Source organism: Ascidiella aspersa, chromosome 3, assembly GCF_963924565.1.
Source record: "Ascidiella aspersa chromosome 3, kaAscAspe10.2, whole genome shotgun sequence".
NCBI lineage: Eukaryota > Metazoa > Chordata > Ascidiacea > Phlebobranchia > Ascidiidae > Ascidiella > Ascidiella aspersa.
The window spans coordinates 23,290,530-23,306,081 of record NC_139449.1 but is presented as its reverse complement, the minus strand read 5'-3'; the positions used below and the strand labels follow the sequence as shown (position 1 = coordinate 23,306,081).

Genomic DNA, 15,552 nt, shown 5'->3' with positions numbered 1-15,552 from the left:
ACCATAGGATTGTCACGTCACAAATTGAGGTATTGGAGCCTAAAGCGTTTATGTAATTATTAATTCAATGCACATTATTTGGGTTAGGGTGCTGGTTAGCGTTTGGGTTTAGGTAGGTCAAGTATTATTAAACTTTATCTTTTGAAGCACATTGTTAAGTCAAATTAGTGCATTGTCCAAGACCTCAAAGTCTAAAAGTCGGACTTTTTGATCCTTTGGATGCACTAATTGTCGTAGACCTTTTTGCTTAGAAATGCACTAATTTCTAACGGATCGGGTGTCGAAAGTGACCTAAACACGGAATTACCTAATATAGGGGTCGGTAAGATATCTCATAAAGGTCTCTTTTAACTCGTAATTTTTATAGACCCATAGGATATTTTGCAATTGAAAATGGGTCTAATTGCATTTAAGAAGAATGTGGTAAAGCGTTTACGTAAAGCATTGCGTTTGTTTGGTTTGAAATGAGTTAACACGACGTCATCCATGAACACAATGGAAAGGTTTAATTAACCTGAATTAGGAAAACGCGATGAATATAGTGGTTAATCTTGATTATCTTGTAATTTAGATGTGTCCGTTAATATGTTAATATTCAAAAGACACAATGAATTCCTGCGACGCGCGGTCGATGCAACTTCCTTTGTCAATAGTTTAGTGTGTGCTTGGCGTTTAGGTATGGGGAGTGGCTTTGGGCCCGTTTGTAAAAGAGATGGCGGGCCGGATGATTCATATTGGCGGTCCGTTTGCCGGCTAACCTAGTGTCTAGCGAACAACAAGGATTTTATAAAGTTTATTTACGAATAACGATAGGCGGTACTAAGAAAAATGTTTTAGAATGGACACAATAGAACATATGTTTTGACAAAATTAAAAATGCAATGTACTGTTTTATTGAAAATTCCTTAAAAGTTCAGTTGAATAATTGTGGTTTAAAATCTGTTAACTAAAACCAATATAGTTTATAAAAGGTTCATTGAGGCAAAATGTTTTAGGAAACATTTCAATAGAACCAATTTGGTTGGATCTTGTTGGAAATTGCAAAATCACGCCTAGAAAGTACAACCAATTGCAGCAACCATTATTTTACGCAACATAATACTACAACTGAGCTTAATTCGTATTTCATGCCCAACCATTGAAATGTCCTACTTATTGATGAATATATATATATTATCGATTTAATAACCCTAGATTGCAAACGAATAAACCACGACAGAACTAATCGGTAAGGGACCAATAAAAAATGTAAAAAATAAGCGTAAAACCAAATTAAAGTTGGTAAAATCAGAAAAAGCGCCAACATGAATATCACAATAAATACTGAACACTTGCAACAACGTTATGAGCTAAGAGAAACAACAGAAATAGCCGACTAGCCACAATCGCCTTTCGTTGCTGCAAATGACTCGATAAAACAAACATCTAATGACTTAAGCTATGCACGTGCCACAATGGACTTCACTTGAATGCTATAAAAAAAAGACAACAGTACATCGGGTCAGCAGTGCGCCCCAACAACATGGATCATGCTGGTTAAAAAACATTTATATTCCTGTATGGATGCGAAGTAGCGCCTTGTCGATCAGGCATAAAAATCACAGTGATCCACCAGACGTGCAACACAAGTGCGGCCAGCCAAGCACCGGTGACATCTTCACAAAGCAGTGGAGATCAAACGGACATCTGCATGTCGCAAAAGTTGTAAAAAGACTCGATCTCGCGACTGGCGCACTCGCTACTGGGCGACGCGTATATCGTGCTGCCACCAGCAGACAGCTCATCTCGCGCTTTTCCGCACGCTTCAACACAGCTTTCACCGTTAAATTCGAGGCCTATGACGGGACCTGCGAAAAAGACAGAGAGAGAGTGATTGGTGAGTCGCTCATTCAAGCTGCTGTTTGCAAACGCAACTGGCCATAGAAGTTCATTTTCGCAGGCAATACAAAGCAAGTAAATGTTGTTCCGTTGTTTAGCTTAGAATACAGTTCTGGAAACTTTTGTTATTAATAATGCAAAAGGAATGGAAAACGTCTATGTGACAAGTGCGAACAAATCTTTTAAACCCCTTTGTGTGCAAACTTGCGCTGGATATATTTAACATGTTTCAAATGCAGTTGGGGTTAAGCGTTTAACAGCATACAAACACGTAAGAGGAGTTCTGCACCTTTGCAATTCAGAAAACACATTGATTTCTCTATTTTAAATATACTTTCTTTTGGGAAAAGTGGCTGATTTCGCGAACTAATTATAAAGTTGCAAAGCGTGTTCTACAATAATCTGATCATTTTTACACGTAAACGTTATTGTCAATGATTTTAGCATTTATACTTTGTCACTTGCATTTATATCAATGTGTTTTTAATAACAACGTATGGGCATAAATCTACTTATTCTTCCTTATGGAACCTTTTTATAACCAATAAACTATATTCAGTCAATGAATTTATGAATTTAAGACTTCGTCCTGCAGCGATATTTTTTGCAGACCAGTTTTGATATGTATTACTACTAAAAGCAATTCAGTAATTGTCAATTACATGCTTTCAACGTCCTTCACCCTAAAGAGGGCGAGTTGAATAGGTTACCGAAATGTTGAAGAATAAATTAATTACAAGAGGAACTGTTTTGGGTTAACAGAACTATTAAACTTTTCATCGCACAAAGCGCAAACGATTTATGTGATTTAAATGATCTAAACTTTAATTTAAAGACATCAAAAATTGACAGAAACCAGATAAAATGTTCATGGCAAAGCACAAAATTTTTACAATGCCCTAATCTTGTTTCAAGTTGTTACACTTACACACAATGTAATGGATAGCTTGGTATCACATAGAAAAATATTTTAGAAAAGCAGAATAATTTTAGGTATGCAAAAATCGTATTTTGATTGTTTCAGCTTTCAGGTATGGTTTTAATAATATGTGTTATTTAATAGACAAAAAAACAAGGAATACTATGTGACCATTAAAATTACTATACACAAAACTTGTTGTAGAGGTTGTGCCAACATAAAAATCAGTTAAGAACCGTACTACACAAGATTAGTTATTTTTTTGCCAAAATGAGAAATGCCAATTAAATTCAAAATGCAACCTAGTTCACTATGTTAGTATTAGTTTATTTCATTTTGTAACTCAAGTGTCCTATACTTTTGACTCTTGCAAGTGTTACAAACCTCACCTTCATTAATCGATTTAAAGTCTATCTGAGAGTCTTCAATTAACAAAATTCGTCTAATATCTGCTGGTGACAACGATATTTCTTTGGTCTGTACGAGTTCTGCTTGGCCAGCTAGAATAGCAATCGTTTTCAATGCAACCTACAGAACAACATTTAAATTATTGGTGGCCCATATAATTAAATAAAATATATTTATTCTGATAATAATCCTTAAAAAAACAAGACTAAACATGAAACATTGTCTCTACTTGTAAATAAAGCCCAGTTAAAAAAATGTTTTTTACATTAGGCCAAAATAATAAGTAATATGAGGGTAATAGGCCAAGTTTTAAAAAACGTAATACTAGTTCACATATATACCTGCTTTGAATTTTCACTAGAAAATATAAGCACAAAGCAGGACTCCAAGTGGTTCTTCTCTCTACTACCTCTTGTGAGTGGAGCAACACTGCTTTTCAAGCTTGCTGAGAGTTTAAGCCCTTAAGAACAGGTGGTTAAGTTAAATATATTTATTAGTGTTCTTAGTAAAACAGGGGACCTAAATTTAAAACCTTAAGCTCATAAAAACAATTTATACTAAAATTATTAACCTTTAATCTGAACAGCTTCGGAATCGCCATTGGCATTATCTTCTATATTGTTTTGTCTGACAGGAGACATGTCAAACACATCAGCCACATTGACGCTCTCCGATAATAAGCTCCAATTTTTTGAGTCATTTATAGGAGTAAAGTCATGAATGTTATACCAGTTGTTGTTAAAAACCGACAGCATGGAAGCTTCAAACTGCTTCTCTAAATCACTGTAGGCAAGTTGAAAGCAGCCAAATTTCATTTTACTCTAAACAAAAAAATAATTTGTTATGAGAGCTTTTACTTCCTTAGGGTAATACATTTATATATTTAAATAATGGTTGTTAAGGTTAAATCTATCACAAATTTAAAGTTTAACACACAAAAAGCACAAAAATACTGTCATTATTTACAGATGATTCAATGATTGGTTGTGTTGTGCAAAGCAAAAATGTATCCATTTTGCTGCAATCTCGAGTACGAAACTGTTGACAAGCAACCACAGATTTGCAATCTTGGCAGTCCCGGAAGAATATTGAACCCCTGTATTACATGTAAGAGTAATGTGATCAAGTTCACACAAAAAAACAAAACAATAATCGCTTTTACTAAAAGAAGAACTTAATTTACAAAAAAATGCAATAAATAACGTCCTATTTATATTTAGGTAAAATGCATACTTTGTTGGGCCGATGACAAATTGGCAGTTAAAGCAGTCATCTATTGTTATGGAAGCAATGTGGTCGAACAAATAAATTTTGCTGTTTTTGCAGTTTTGTACCACAAATGACTGACCGTCAATGCTCCCCTGCTCTTTTACTACACATCCATCGATAACCCCGTCAATGGTGTAGTTACTTACATCAATCTGCAGAATAAATAGAAATCATGAATCGACTACAGGTTACTCACGTTACAAAACATTGTGCATACAGATAACTAGCTGGATAACAAGGTTTTGTATTGAACTATTATAAAAAATAAGAAATAAATCCTAGAATTTTTATCATGTCTTATGCTAATGTGCTAAGGACATGTTTTGAATAGTCAATTTTAAAAGTATTTTACATATTGACTGAATGCCTATGAAAAAGATAATTACAAAACTCTTTGAAAACATCTAATGGCCAATTTTAAGACCATCTTTCTACCAATAAGCTACTCAGGCTCAGAGTAAAAAAAAATTAAAGGTTTTTAACACAAAATATCTTGTTGATCAATACAAAGAGTGGAATAAATAGAGCGTTTATTCTGTGTTTAAACTTAAGTGTGCAAAAAACCTTGAGTGCACACTTGCACACACAAAAATCTGGTGTTGCGTACATGAGATTTCGGGAAAAGCATTATGAAGTGAAAAAGTGGGCTCCTGGCAAATGGGGTAACACTAATTTACGGAATGATGAATGGTCGGAATGGTCTGAACGCTCACTAATTTACGGAATGGTCGGAATGGAATGAATAGGGCCGAAACTAATTTGATGAATGGTCAGAACGGAATGAACTGTCGGAATGAAATGAACGAAGCTGTAGGAACAGAAAAGATCTTTTATCAATGTTTTTTGTAATTAAAAGCGTTAATTTTAAGATGTAAAAACAGCTTCCGGCGCTGGTCTAGAATCCTAGTACCACAACAAACATTATTTGGGTTAACAAATTAGGGTGCGGGTTAGCGTTAGGGTGGGTCAAGTATTATTAAATAAAGAATATAATAACACTTGACCCACCCACACCCAAACGCTAACTCGCACCCTAATTTGTTTTTAAGAAAGCCAAAGGCTGTAGGTTGCCGTTTTTGGACAATCTTAGTCTTTGTTAAAACTTTATTCAGATTAATATATTTTGCCTGAACGAAGAACACTGAGCGAGAAAATTGTATCATTTACATCGAGCCGGAAATAATATAACATTGAAATCATCTAAATTATTTTTGTGTTCGGTCATTCCGACAGTTCATTCCGTTCCGACCATTCATCAAATTAGTTTCAGCCCTATTCATTTCATTCCGACCTTTCCGTAAATTAGTGAGCGTTCCGACCATTCATCATTCCGTAAATTAGTGTTACCCGGCAAACGTTGCCAGGTTTTTGTGTTAACAATATATGAAAAGATAGGATAAGATTTATTTGGAACATAAAAAAATAAATCAGTGAAATTACAAAGGACAGATTCGGTGAGTCTGCAATGGCTTTTCGGTGTACTAATAATACGTAAGCCGTTATCGTTGGTCAAAAAGCAGCTTCAGAAGGGCTAGATCTCAGTTGTAAGCACACATATATGTGTGTACATATGTTTCATTGTATTATGATATGATACTGGCGATCCCCTTCGTTATGAAGCTGCTTGTACTAACAGATTGAGCAAGCATTGGCGTATGGTTGTTTCTCGACTCGTTCCCTTCTGAGCCTGCATAGATCAGTTGGTAGAGCGACGGTCCCGGCTTGACCGGAGGTCGTGAGTTCGAACCTCACTGCAGGCTAGTTGTTTTTCTAGTCTGCTCTGCTTGCATCATTGATCGACAGATTCGGTGAGTCTGCAATGGCTTTTCGGTGTGAAATTACAATGTTTTGAAATATTTGACGTTCCCAGGAGACAGCTAAAGACCTTAAGGTTTATAGATTTAGCTGTTTTTAAATATGATATTACATATTATAAAAGTTTTGGGCAGTGGTCTAGAATCCTACCACAACGAACATTATTTGGGTTAAGGCGATTATTATTACTTTGGGCTAGGAAAATTTGTTTTTGTTTGAACCCTATACGCCAAAAAAGAACGATATATAGGCCAAAAACCACCATTGTTTTTGGTAAATTCACTACGCCGGCGATATTTCACGCCAAATGACGTCTCTGGAGTGATTTGATTTAGTAACTTACATTCTCTCGATTTTCCCAACTGTAGGGCTGTCTCGTTTCTTTTAAAATTTGCTTCTTCGATCCACAACAACCCATTGTTTAAAAATATTAGGCAAGCAACAAGTCCAAGTTTATAATTTACCTTTTAAGGCAAAACAAAAAGCTAAACTGCTTGGTTGCCAACTGCGAGAAGCTAATTTTTTCGTATAGAAATTGGCACCATTTTCACAGCGACACCTGGAGGTTTTATCATTAATAAATAACTACAGCGACGTACAGAAATTTTTATCAAGGTAATGGCCGCCAAAGTTGGTTGGCTTTTATTATATATATATAGAGATAGAGAGAGATGTTTCAAGTTGGTTTGCTAAAATGGTTTTGTAACTACAGTACATTGACGCAACTGTTTACGTTTCGAATTTTTAATTAGCATTCTATGGTCTCACAAAGGCCAAGATAGGAAATCAAATAGTGGGACAGCAAAAATCAAAAAGTAGGACTCCGCGTTGCGTTTTTAGATATTTTGTGTAACAATTATGCACTATAAAACATTGGCGTAGTACCTATAGTCATGAGTTTTTTGTTTTAACTTTAAACTAGTAATTCTGATTTTGTTCATCACCCCTGTAAGCAAGAGTTGACACGGTAACTAGGGCCTTTTGGGTGTTAAGGCCTTTTTGTGTTAAGATAATTCCTGTCATGTAAGCTATAGTGCGGTATCTAAGCCATAACGAATATGCTACCTAAAGCATTATAGCAAAAACGGACTAAAAATCAAATGCTGTGATAAAAATTGTGGTTCAAAACAAAAACAAATTAGGCTAGCGGCTAGCCTATACTAAAACAAGATCCATTGGTTACTGGTACCATACAATGTGTGACGATTAAGCAAGCAGTATAAAGATGTGACCAAGGCTCACCGATTATTGTGGCATTGGTCGGCAACCTTTTTCTAGTCGCGCGCCAATCCAAACTCAGTAATTTGACTAACTTCTCCGCGGACCGTTATAAATTCCTACTATGTAGCAGTTTTATTATAACAACGTGCGGGTTTTAATAGGTCTTAATCAGGGTCCGACCTAAGATTTTTATGCATTTTTAATTAAGTCGAATTATATATTTAAGTCAAAATGCGTTTGTTTTGTTTAAATTGGCAAAAATTAATTTAAAATGAGACGTGACGCATTGGACACAAGAAAATGTTACACATATTACTTTCCCTCTCGTTGTCATATGTTGGAGAGTATTTAAACGTTGCTATATGTTTGAGAAGACAAATATCATTTAAGATTCAAAAGCATACATATGATTTAAAGGTATATAATCAAGAAACGATTTGTGGGCGGAAAATAAAGTCGAATAAGATTCGCCGAAACCGCGAAAATGTTTTGCACTTACGGGCAGTTAAAATAGCCAAAACATATGTGGCATTGTATCGGGCTAAGCAGGTCGTATGATTTGAGCCTATATTGGCTGGCCGGATCAGGTCTGCGGGTTGTAAGTTGCCGTCAAAATACGATTAAACGAAAAAACAAATATGTTTATATACGCTGTTTGGTAAGAATATTGTTAAGCCATATAATTTTTAATAAAAAAACTGGTCTCTATCGCGTTCGCCGTCATCGAGTATAGAGCGGCTAGGGATTTTCCCGTAGAGCTCCAGCCTCACATCTGTTCGATTTTTCGACTTCCGTTTGCTTTTGTCCAGACGCCGTTTTACGGCCTTCAAAATGTAGCGTGAGAAAATAAAGAAGACCACTCCCGAGAACGCGAATGTGATTAAAACCGCTAGCAGTACTTGACCAGTGGAATAACACGGTAGATCATTTGAGATCGGTTCAATACCCATTCCATGACCTACAAATCGAAAAAAAAAACATTTTTTTTAAATGGACAGGAACGTTATTGTGCAAACCATTTAACAACACGACCATCGGTAAAACACCGCAATATGTAAAACAACACGTAATATTTTGATTAAAAACAAAATATACCGTCAACCGTTGTGGTGTCTAAAGTTTCGCATTGATATTCAGTTGGCCTGGTTTTGTCTGAGGTTTTACCCTTCATGTTTGCTGGAGCATCACATTGGTATTGGATTCTGGTCGAAGGAAAGTGAAGTTCCCTCTTAAACCAAATAAAACAAATTAATCAAAAATTTGTTTTTAATGTGTTTACTTTACTATTTTGGTAAACGCCGTTTGTTTGTGCAGCTATAACAATACACAATATCGGAAAATTACTACCTGAATAGTCCATTCACGAAACCAACGTAAATGACAATCACAACGTAAAGGGTTTTGCCAAAACTCTCCTCTAAAAGGTGGACTCGTATAGTTTATCATGAAGCCTTCGGGAAGAGAGGTCAAGGCGTTTTCCGAGAGATCCAAAGATAAAAGTTGCGTCATCCTACTGAAAGTCAGCATGAATCAAATGTTGCGTCATGCTATGGTGTTTTTGTTAAATAATTAAAAGGTTATGCACCTGAACGTCGATGTTTCAATCGTCGAAATGTTGTTCGCATCCAAAGAAAGGTCTTGTAGGTGAACGTTTTGCGCAAAATCATCACTGGACAATTTCGAGATGGAGTTTTCGCCAAGATCGAGTCTAAGCAAGTTTGTCTGTTGGCACATATGATACTGCCGTTGTAATTGTTGTTATAGCTATCAGGCGAATTTAGTTACAAATATCGTCGGTTGTACACCATCATGAATTGTAACTTTTTATTCTCTGTATACCAGTTTATTATAAGGCGAATTAAAAGTCTGTTGCTTGGCATGACTGATTAAAAACTCAATGTTGAACAAATTGCGTAAGTCGCAAAACATAACTGGCATTTTAAAGGGTACTCATTTAGCCAGGAGGCCGTGGATAAGTAACATTTAGTTCCACCAGTTGGCTTGTAATCTTACCATTTTTTTTAAAGATTCTGGGACCGTTTTTATATTTAACCCTCTTAAACCAACTACGGTCAAATCAAGATCGTTCAGACAATCACCAGGAAACAATGATTTGATTAAATTCGGACCCAAAAATAGTTTTTTCAAAGCCCTGTCAAAGAAAAAAACATTTTGAGGAATTAAGATATATTAAAATTGTAACAAAAATATCTCCACATATACCGAGTGTAATGAAATAGTTCGGCGTCAAACTGACGGATTTGATTATTGTATAGTCGCAGCTTTACCAAATTAGGAAAACTCTTTAGAAAGTTTTTCGAAATTGCAGTAATTTTATTTGAATCCAAGCAGAGCTGGGTTACTACAGGTAAAATAGACGACGAAGAATGTAAAGTGCTGATCTTGTTGCCTGCATGAAGTATAATAAAACCATTGGTTTTAACAGAAAGGCTGCCAATGAACAAGACAAACTATGAAACATTTCTCTATTTTAGGATATAAAACTTTTGTTTTTCAATATATTTTAATTCGTACAGTAAATGCATATATAACGCAGTGTGTTCGTGCCTATCGAGGCTAATAGAGGGTAAAACGAAAAATAATGATGGCAGATATCTAAATTGGTTCTTATCAATAAAATACTTACCAGACAATACAATCATTGATAAATCTTTAAATTGGCCCACGTCATCAACGCCGAAAGAAGTCAGGCCACCGTTGACCATGACGATTGTTTTACTGTCACTTCGAAGGTTGTTTGGTATTTTACGGTCCAAAATTCCGTCGCACAATGATAACGGATAATAAACCGAGGGCATAACACCTTAACCATTATATATTGCGTTAATAAAATTGGATGTTCTTGTGAGGAAATTACACTTACTTTTTCGATTATGATTTTGTTTGTTTTATTCGTTGCGAAAACATCCTACTTTTAACTGTCATCATTAGAAATGATAATGACATATGAGAGATAGCAACCTAAGTTGTGAGGGGTGTAATAAGAAGGTTTCTCAAACGCCAAAATATTTCCCCAACTACAAATCACTTTTTTCCAACTACTAATCCAACATTAACAACAGCTTCAGATTGCCTTGCTATGCATCACTTGCATATTTTGGAGCGCCTTTGATTATGCTTGACACAATCAGCTTAAAACAAACTTGAAAGGATTTATAAATAAACCCCCCAAAATGAAAGCATAATGTCATCTGATGACCCACAGATGAAATATTACAATTAAGGATGTGCTTAAATTTTGGATCGATTCCAAAATCTAGTTCAAAGCAAATGTATTAGTTCCGATACAATACAATTTTTTAGGTACATTTCAGCCTTGGTTCCAGCGGTCCAATGCAGTGACCCCTACCTTGAAAAGTAATCATCTCAGGAAACGTAAACTAAACATTTATAGACAGTGTTGTAAACAAGTCATCAAGTTAAAATCTTCGTAAGTTAACATTGAGAAGTCACGACTTTTTGGCCCAAAAACCTGTACGTAAAGTTCCTTAAAAACAGTGACTTTAGTGCATTTAAGTCATTACAACGCTTGGATTGGGGCTATCTAGATAATTTTACATTTTTTTTTATTTTATTAACATTGTCTACTTGACCATATTAAACTGCCCGTGATATTGCGATTGTTTGGGATTATAATGCGAAGTTATGGAATCAATAAAACATTGCAGGATGACATATAGCAGTGGTTCTCAAACTATTTTTTTAAAATTACGCAACGGTCCCCTAGCAATTTTTTATTGTTCGCGGTCCCTTAAAAATGTACACAAATAAATACAAAATAAAACGTTGTTTTAATGGTATTAATGGGATGAATGGACTTGCTTCTTTGCTATCAGCTCGGCTATGTTAAAACCGTGACAAGCTGTATAAATGTAATTTTTATTATCGCAACGCAACAATATGACGTCACAAAGGACAACTTAACTTGAAGCGTACAATGACATGAATGAACAATAATCAACTTGGTTTTCTTCAGGAGCGTCGTATTGATTTTTTTGTTAGGTGCTTCGCGGTGTCAGAAAATTGTCTCGAGGACCCCAAAAGGACCGCGGACCCCAGTTTGAGAACCACTGACATATAGGCTTATATACGGTGTAAATAACTTACGTGTGTTTTGCATGCGAAACTGGCTTCTTCTCTCGTAGCAAGAGCATCGTGAATGGCACAATATTTGGCTGGGAGAATTTTCCATTTTCATAGGAAAATGGTTGCTTACCCCTTCAAATGAAATAAGTTAAAAAAATTTTAATTTTGAACATCGTATTTTAATTGATTTAAAATATTTTGCACATTATAATAAAATAAAAAGTTTCTATGGTTCAACAGGCTATTTGAAACTTGCGTTTTTTTAGAATAAAACAACGATAGCTTTGCTTTCACAAAAAAATTACTTACTTACCTGTGAAGTCTTGAGAGGTGCAAAACAAGTCGAAATTTTTAAAAGACTGTTCGTTAGATTTCAGTGTTTCATTTCTTACAGGGTCATAACATTCGAATTCTACATTAGGTTGAGTACCACTGTTAATTCTCTAAGAATACAACGCAAATGATTTATATACCAAAGCAATGATCTACAAAGTAAATGTGTGCTGAAAAACTCAAATCACCTCAGTAATCCAACTTTGAAGCCATGCAATCTTGCAATCGCAAATCATTGGATTTTGCCACAAAGCTACATTTTCCAATGGCAGTAGATTGAAAAGAAAATGTGGGAGTGTGGAGATGTTATTGTTAGTAAGATCGATGCGTTTGAGATTATACGTTCCTGTTAAAAATATATATATCCCAAATATATATATATATATTTTTTGAGCTAAATATGTTTGTGAGTCCGAACCAATTTAACTATATTGAAAACTCAATTTATAAGAAAAACAGCAAAAAAAGTTATAAAGAACTGGATATTAAGAAGATTTATTATGCGGAGACAATGCAGAAACCATATGAGTACAAGTTAAGAAACGACATGTTCTATATATTTTTCTTACCTTTAAATGCCTTTGCGGAGATATTTTGGATACGATTGTTTGCGACGTTCAAAGTTTCTAATTGCGAGGCTTGGCGAAATCCTTTAAATGGCAAGATAGTAATGTTGTTATCGGACAAGTCCAATTCTGTTAAGACTGTAATTAAAACGTGTTATAGATGTTTGAATATTGTTTCTAAAAACACCGCTATCAACTTACACTTTGCTTTTTTCAAGCCAGTAGGAATGACATCTAATCCAACATTTCTTAAGCCCAATATTTTGATATTTGGTGTTCTCGCCAAGAATGAAAGGTTCATCGACAGAATTTGGTTTCCGCCCAAATAAAGAGTCTTGAATACATTGCAAAAAGAAAAAAAAGTGGTTGCTTATTAATGGTCGCATCCGTAATTCTTATCAGGAATCATCAATCAATTAAAATAGAATCACATAAAATGAACATAATATGCATTTATTGAAGCACAAAGCTGGTGATGTGTAGCCTATAGGAGAAATACAAGGACAATAAAAACCTTCAGCAAAGTCAAGTTGGAAAATTCATCTCCTGCAATCAACGCTATATTGTTGCCGGTAAGTGACAGGTACCTCAGCTTAGGCAGGCGATTTAGCAAGGCAACAGGTACAGAATTGAGGGGTGATTCGCTGTAAGAAATGATTAACGTTTTTGTAAGCATACCAATAAAACATAAATATACATAGTCAATAGCCAATAGCCAACCACATCTATGCATTTTAACATTGATAAAAGTACGAGACATGGCCTTGTGTCAAGTTTGTGGCCGCGGGCCGAATGATTTTTCCTGGCGGGCCGTATAGGTTGCCGACACCTGGCCTAGGTCATTGATCAGAGCGTTGTTTTGGTTAAGAAGCGCATAGACCTACTTTAAATTACATGTCAATTTGTGCAGTTAGTTTTGCCTTTTATTCAGGGCTGCGGAACGGTTAAAAATATTCGAGTTTATTTTTTGCCGATTCTGCCGAGTCCCGGCTATTATTCTCCTATACAGTTTTTCTCCCACTTAAATAGGGTGCTACAGAAATCTTATTAAAGAGGAATCATATATATAACTCAGACATACACAATACGTGTTGAAAAATATTTCACCATATGCTATTCCACTTTTACAATTTACAAATTGCGGCCCGTTTTATAGAGTTTTGGTACTGCCCATGTGCACGTAGGAATCGAGAGTCTAACTTCATCGAATCTCCAGTCCAGTGTCATAAGCTACTCCTAATCTGACTCCGCAGCCCTACTTTCAATAGTAACTAAATACAACGAAGGATAAAAATAAGATTTAATGAAAGTTCCACCTTATATGCAATGCTGTCACACTGGTAAGTGTAGCATTCGATGTTGGTGTAACGTCTAGGAAAGAGTTGTTTATAAAGGACAAAGTTTCAAGATTGGAAAATCGTGCGAGATCTTGCAAACGGATGTCCGTTATTCTTCCGGCCCTGAATGAACAACAACAAAACAACAGTTTAAATTGGTGTTTAGGGTTATCTGATATTACTCGATGTTAAGTCGAAAAACATGTCTGTTCTGCATAAATCAATTTGATATCAGATCGGAACCGACAACACATGAATATCGGACGAGTACCGATATCATTACTTCGGGTGTTGGCTGTGATCCAGAATATAAGACATCCTCAATAGTCCGCCTTAAATTAGCTAAGGGCCTAACTTAAAGGAAGGACTGAATTTTTACAATTTTTAAAGGGCATTTTTCATAAAACACCATTTGTCAACTATTAAACGGTTTATTAAACTAAAACATAGAAAGAAAATTGATGAAACAATAATAATATTATTACTATTATTTTTGTTAATATCGGGATCTAAGCCTGCTCCGACATTTCTAGTTGTTGGTCTTTTTTCCATATCATATGATCCGAACAAAACCACAAAGGTTGTAAAAAAGATCTAAAACAACTTTATTTAACAAAAGCAGAATACTATATAGTTACGCAAAAAAGCATCATCAGTTCTGCTAATTTCTGTAAACACAACGAAGACACCGAAGTTATATATGAATATAAAACTATTAACAAGTTTAAAAAACCAATAACAGAATTGCAATCCAGTACAGTCACTGTGAGTATTCTGCTTTTGTTAAATAAAGTTGTTTTAGATCTTTTTTACAACCTTTGTGGTTTTGTTTGGATCATAGAAAGAAAATGGAAGAAATATCTATATGCATTTAACTGTAAATTAGACTACACTTACGATATCAGAATCCCGCGGATATCGGTGAAAACCTCTTTGGTTGCATTTGTAAAGTTTAAATCGGTGCAGGTCAACAAGGGGTAGGCGTTACCTGAAATACTTAAAACAGAAATGTGTAGGCTATACAGGGGGTTGGCTAACTTGTGTATTTGATAAAAACATTAATTTATTCGGATAATGACACTTTGTCTAATTAGTTTTATTACGTCAAACTAGACAAACACGAATCCTTTTGGGATGCCTAGTTTTAAAACTCGGCAAATTGAAATTTCTCTTTGTGTAACTTGGGCTATACGGGGATGCCATTTTCGGGGCGGCAAGTCTCAAGATATAGAAGCGACAGTGGCCTGTTAACCTAAAATTTACTGCTGAAAGACAAAAATTTAAAACACATTATGTGTGACACCTCTCCCTAGTCCCTGTAAAATAATATTATAATTTTTCTTAACAAACGCATCATAGCACAGCAAAATTTGTGCTTTTTAGCGACTTCCGGTCACAAAACTATGAAAAAAGTCGTAGCCAGTAAAAAAGCGAAGAATAAGCTACTAAATAGAATTTAAACTTCCAGTTAGAAATTAGACATGACTTACGTGATGGTGTCTGAAGAATTTTGCTCCGTAGAATCGTCAGCGCTAATCTTATGGCAAAACTTATTTACTTCTGATCTTGAAAATTCTGCATTTGAATTGTAATTGGACAAAACGGTGCTGGCAAAAGCAAGGCAAAGAATGATGATTCCAAAAAATCTGTAAACAACCATTATTGAAGTAACTGCTCGACAAAACACAACTTCGAATGA

General features: G+C 35.2%; 2 protein-coding genes across 2 annotated transcripts; both read right to left on the bottom strand.

Moving 5' to 3' along the window:
* Positions 1–818: 818 nt before the first annotated feature.
* LOC146160951 (protein XRP2-like) lies at positions 819–6,784 on the bottom strand. Its single transcript, XM_083385354.1, has 7 exons — positions 6,633–6,784; positions 4,439–4,626; positions 4,172–4,301; positions 3,777–4,026; positions 3,547–3,665; positions 3,187–3,325; positions 819–1,847 (listed from the first exon to the last, which is right to left on the bottom strand). The coding sequence occupies exons 1-7, from the start codon at positions 6,705–6,707 to the stop codon at positions 1,675–1,677; spliced, it is 1,074 nt and encodes a 357-aa protein (XP_083241480.1). The 5' UTR covers positions 6,708–6,784; the 3' UTR covers positions 819–1,674.
* A 630-nt stretch (positions 6,785–7,414) lies between these two features.
* Positions 7,415–15,543, bottom strand: LOC146160950 (uncharacterized). Its single transcript, XM_083385057.1, has 16 exons — positions 15,344–15,543; positions 14,751–14,849; positions 13,833–13,976; positions 13,031–13,160; positions 12,718–12,850; positions 12,520–12,654; positions 12,139–12,296; positions 11,931–12,060; positions 11,639–11,749; positions 10,158–10,334; positions 9,734–9,920; positions 9,524–9,662; positions 9,096–9,232; positions 8,858–9,023; positions 8,606–8,738; positions 7,415–8,468 (listed from the first exon to the last, which is right to left on the bottom strand). Exons 1-16 carry the CDS (start codon positions 15,511–15,513, stop codon positions 8,197–8,199), a joined length of 2,421 nt encoding a protein of 806 aa, XP_083241183.1. The 5' UTR covers positions 15,514–15,543; the 3' UTR covers positions 7,415–8,196.
* Between the last annotated feature and the right edge of the window lie 9 nt (positions 15,544–15,552).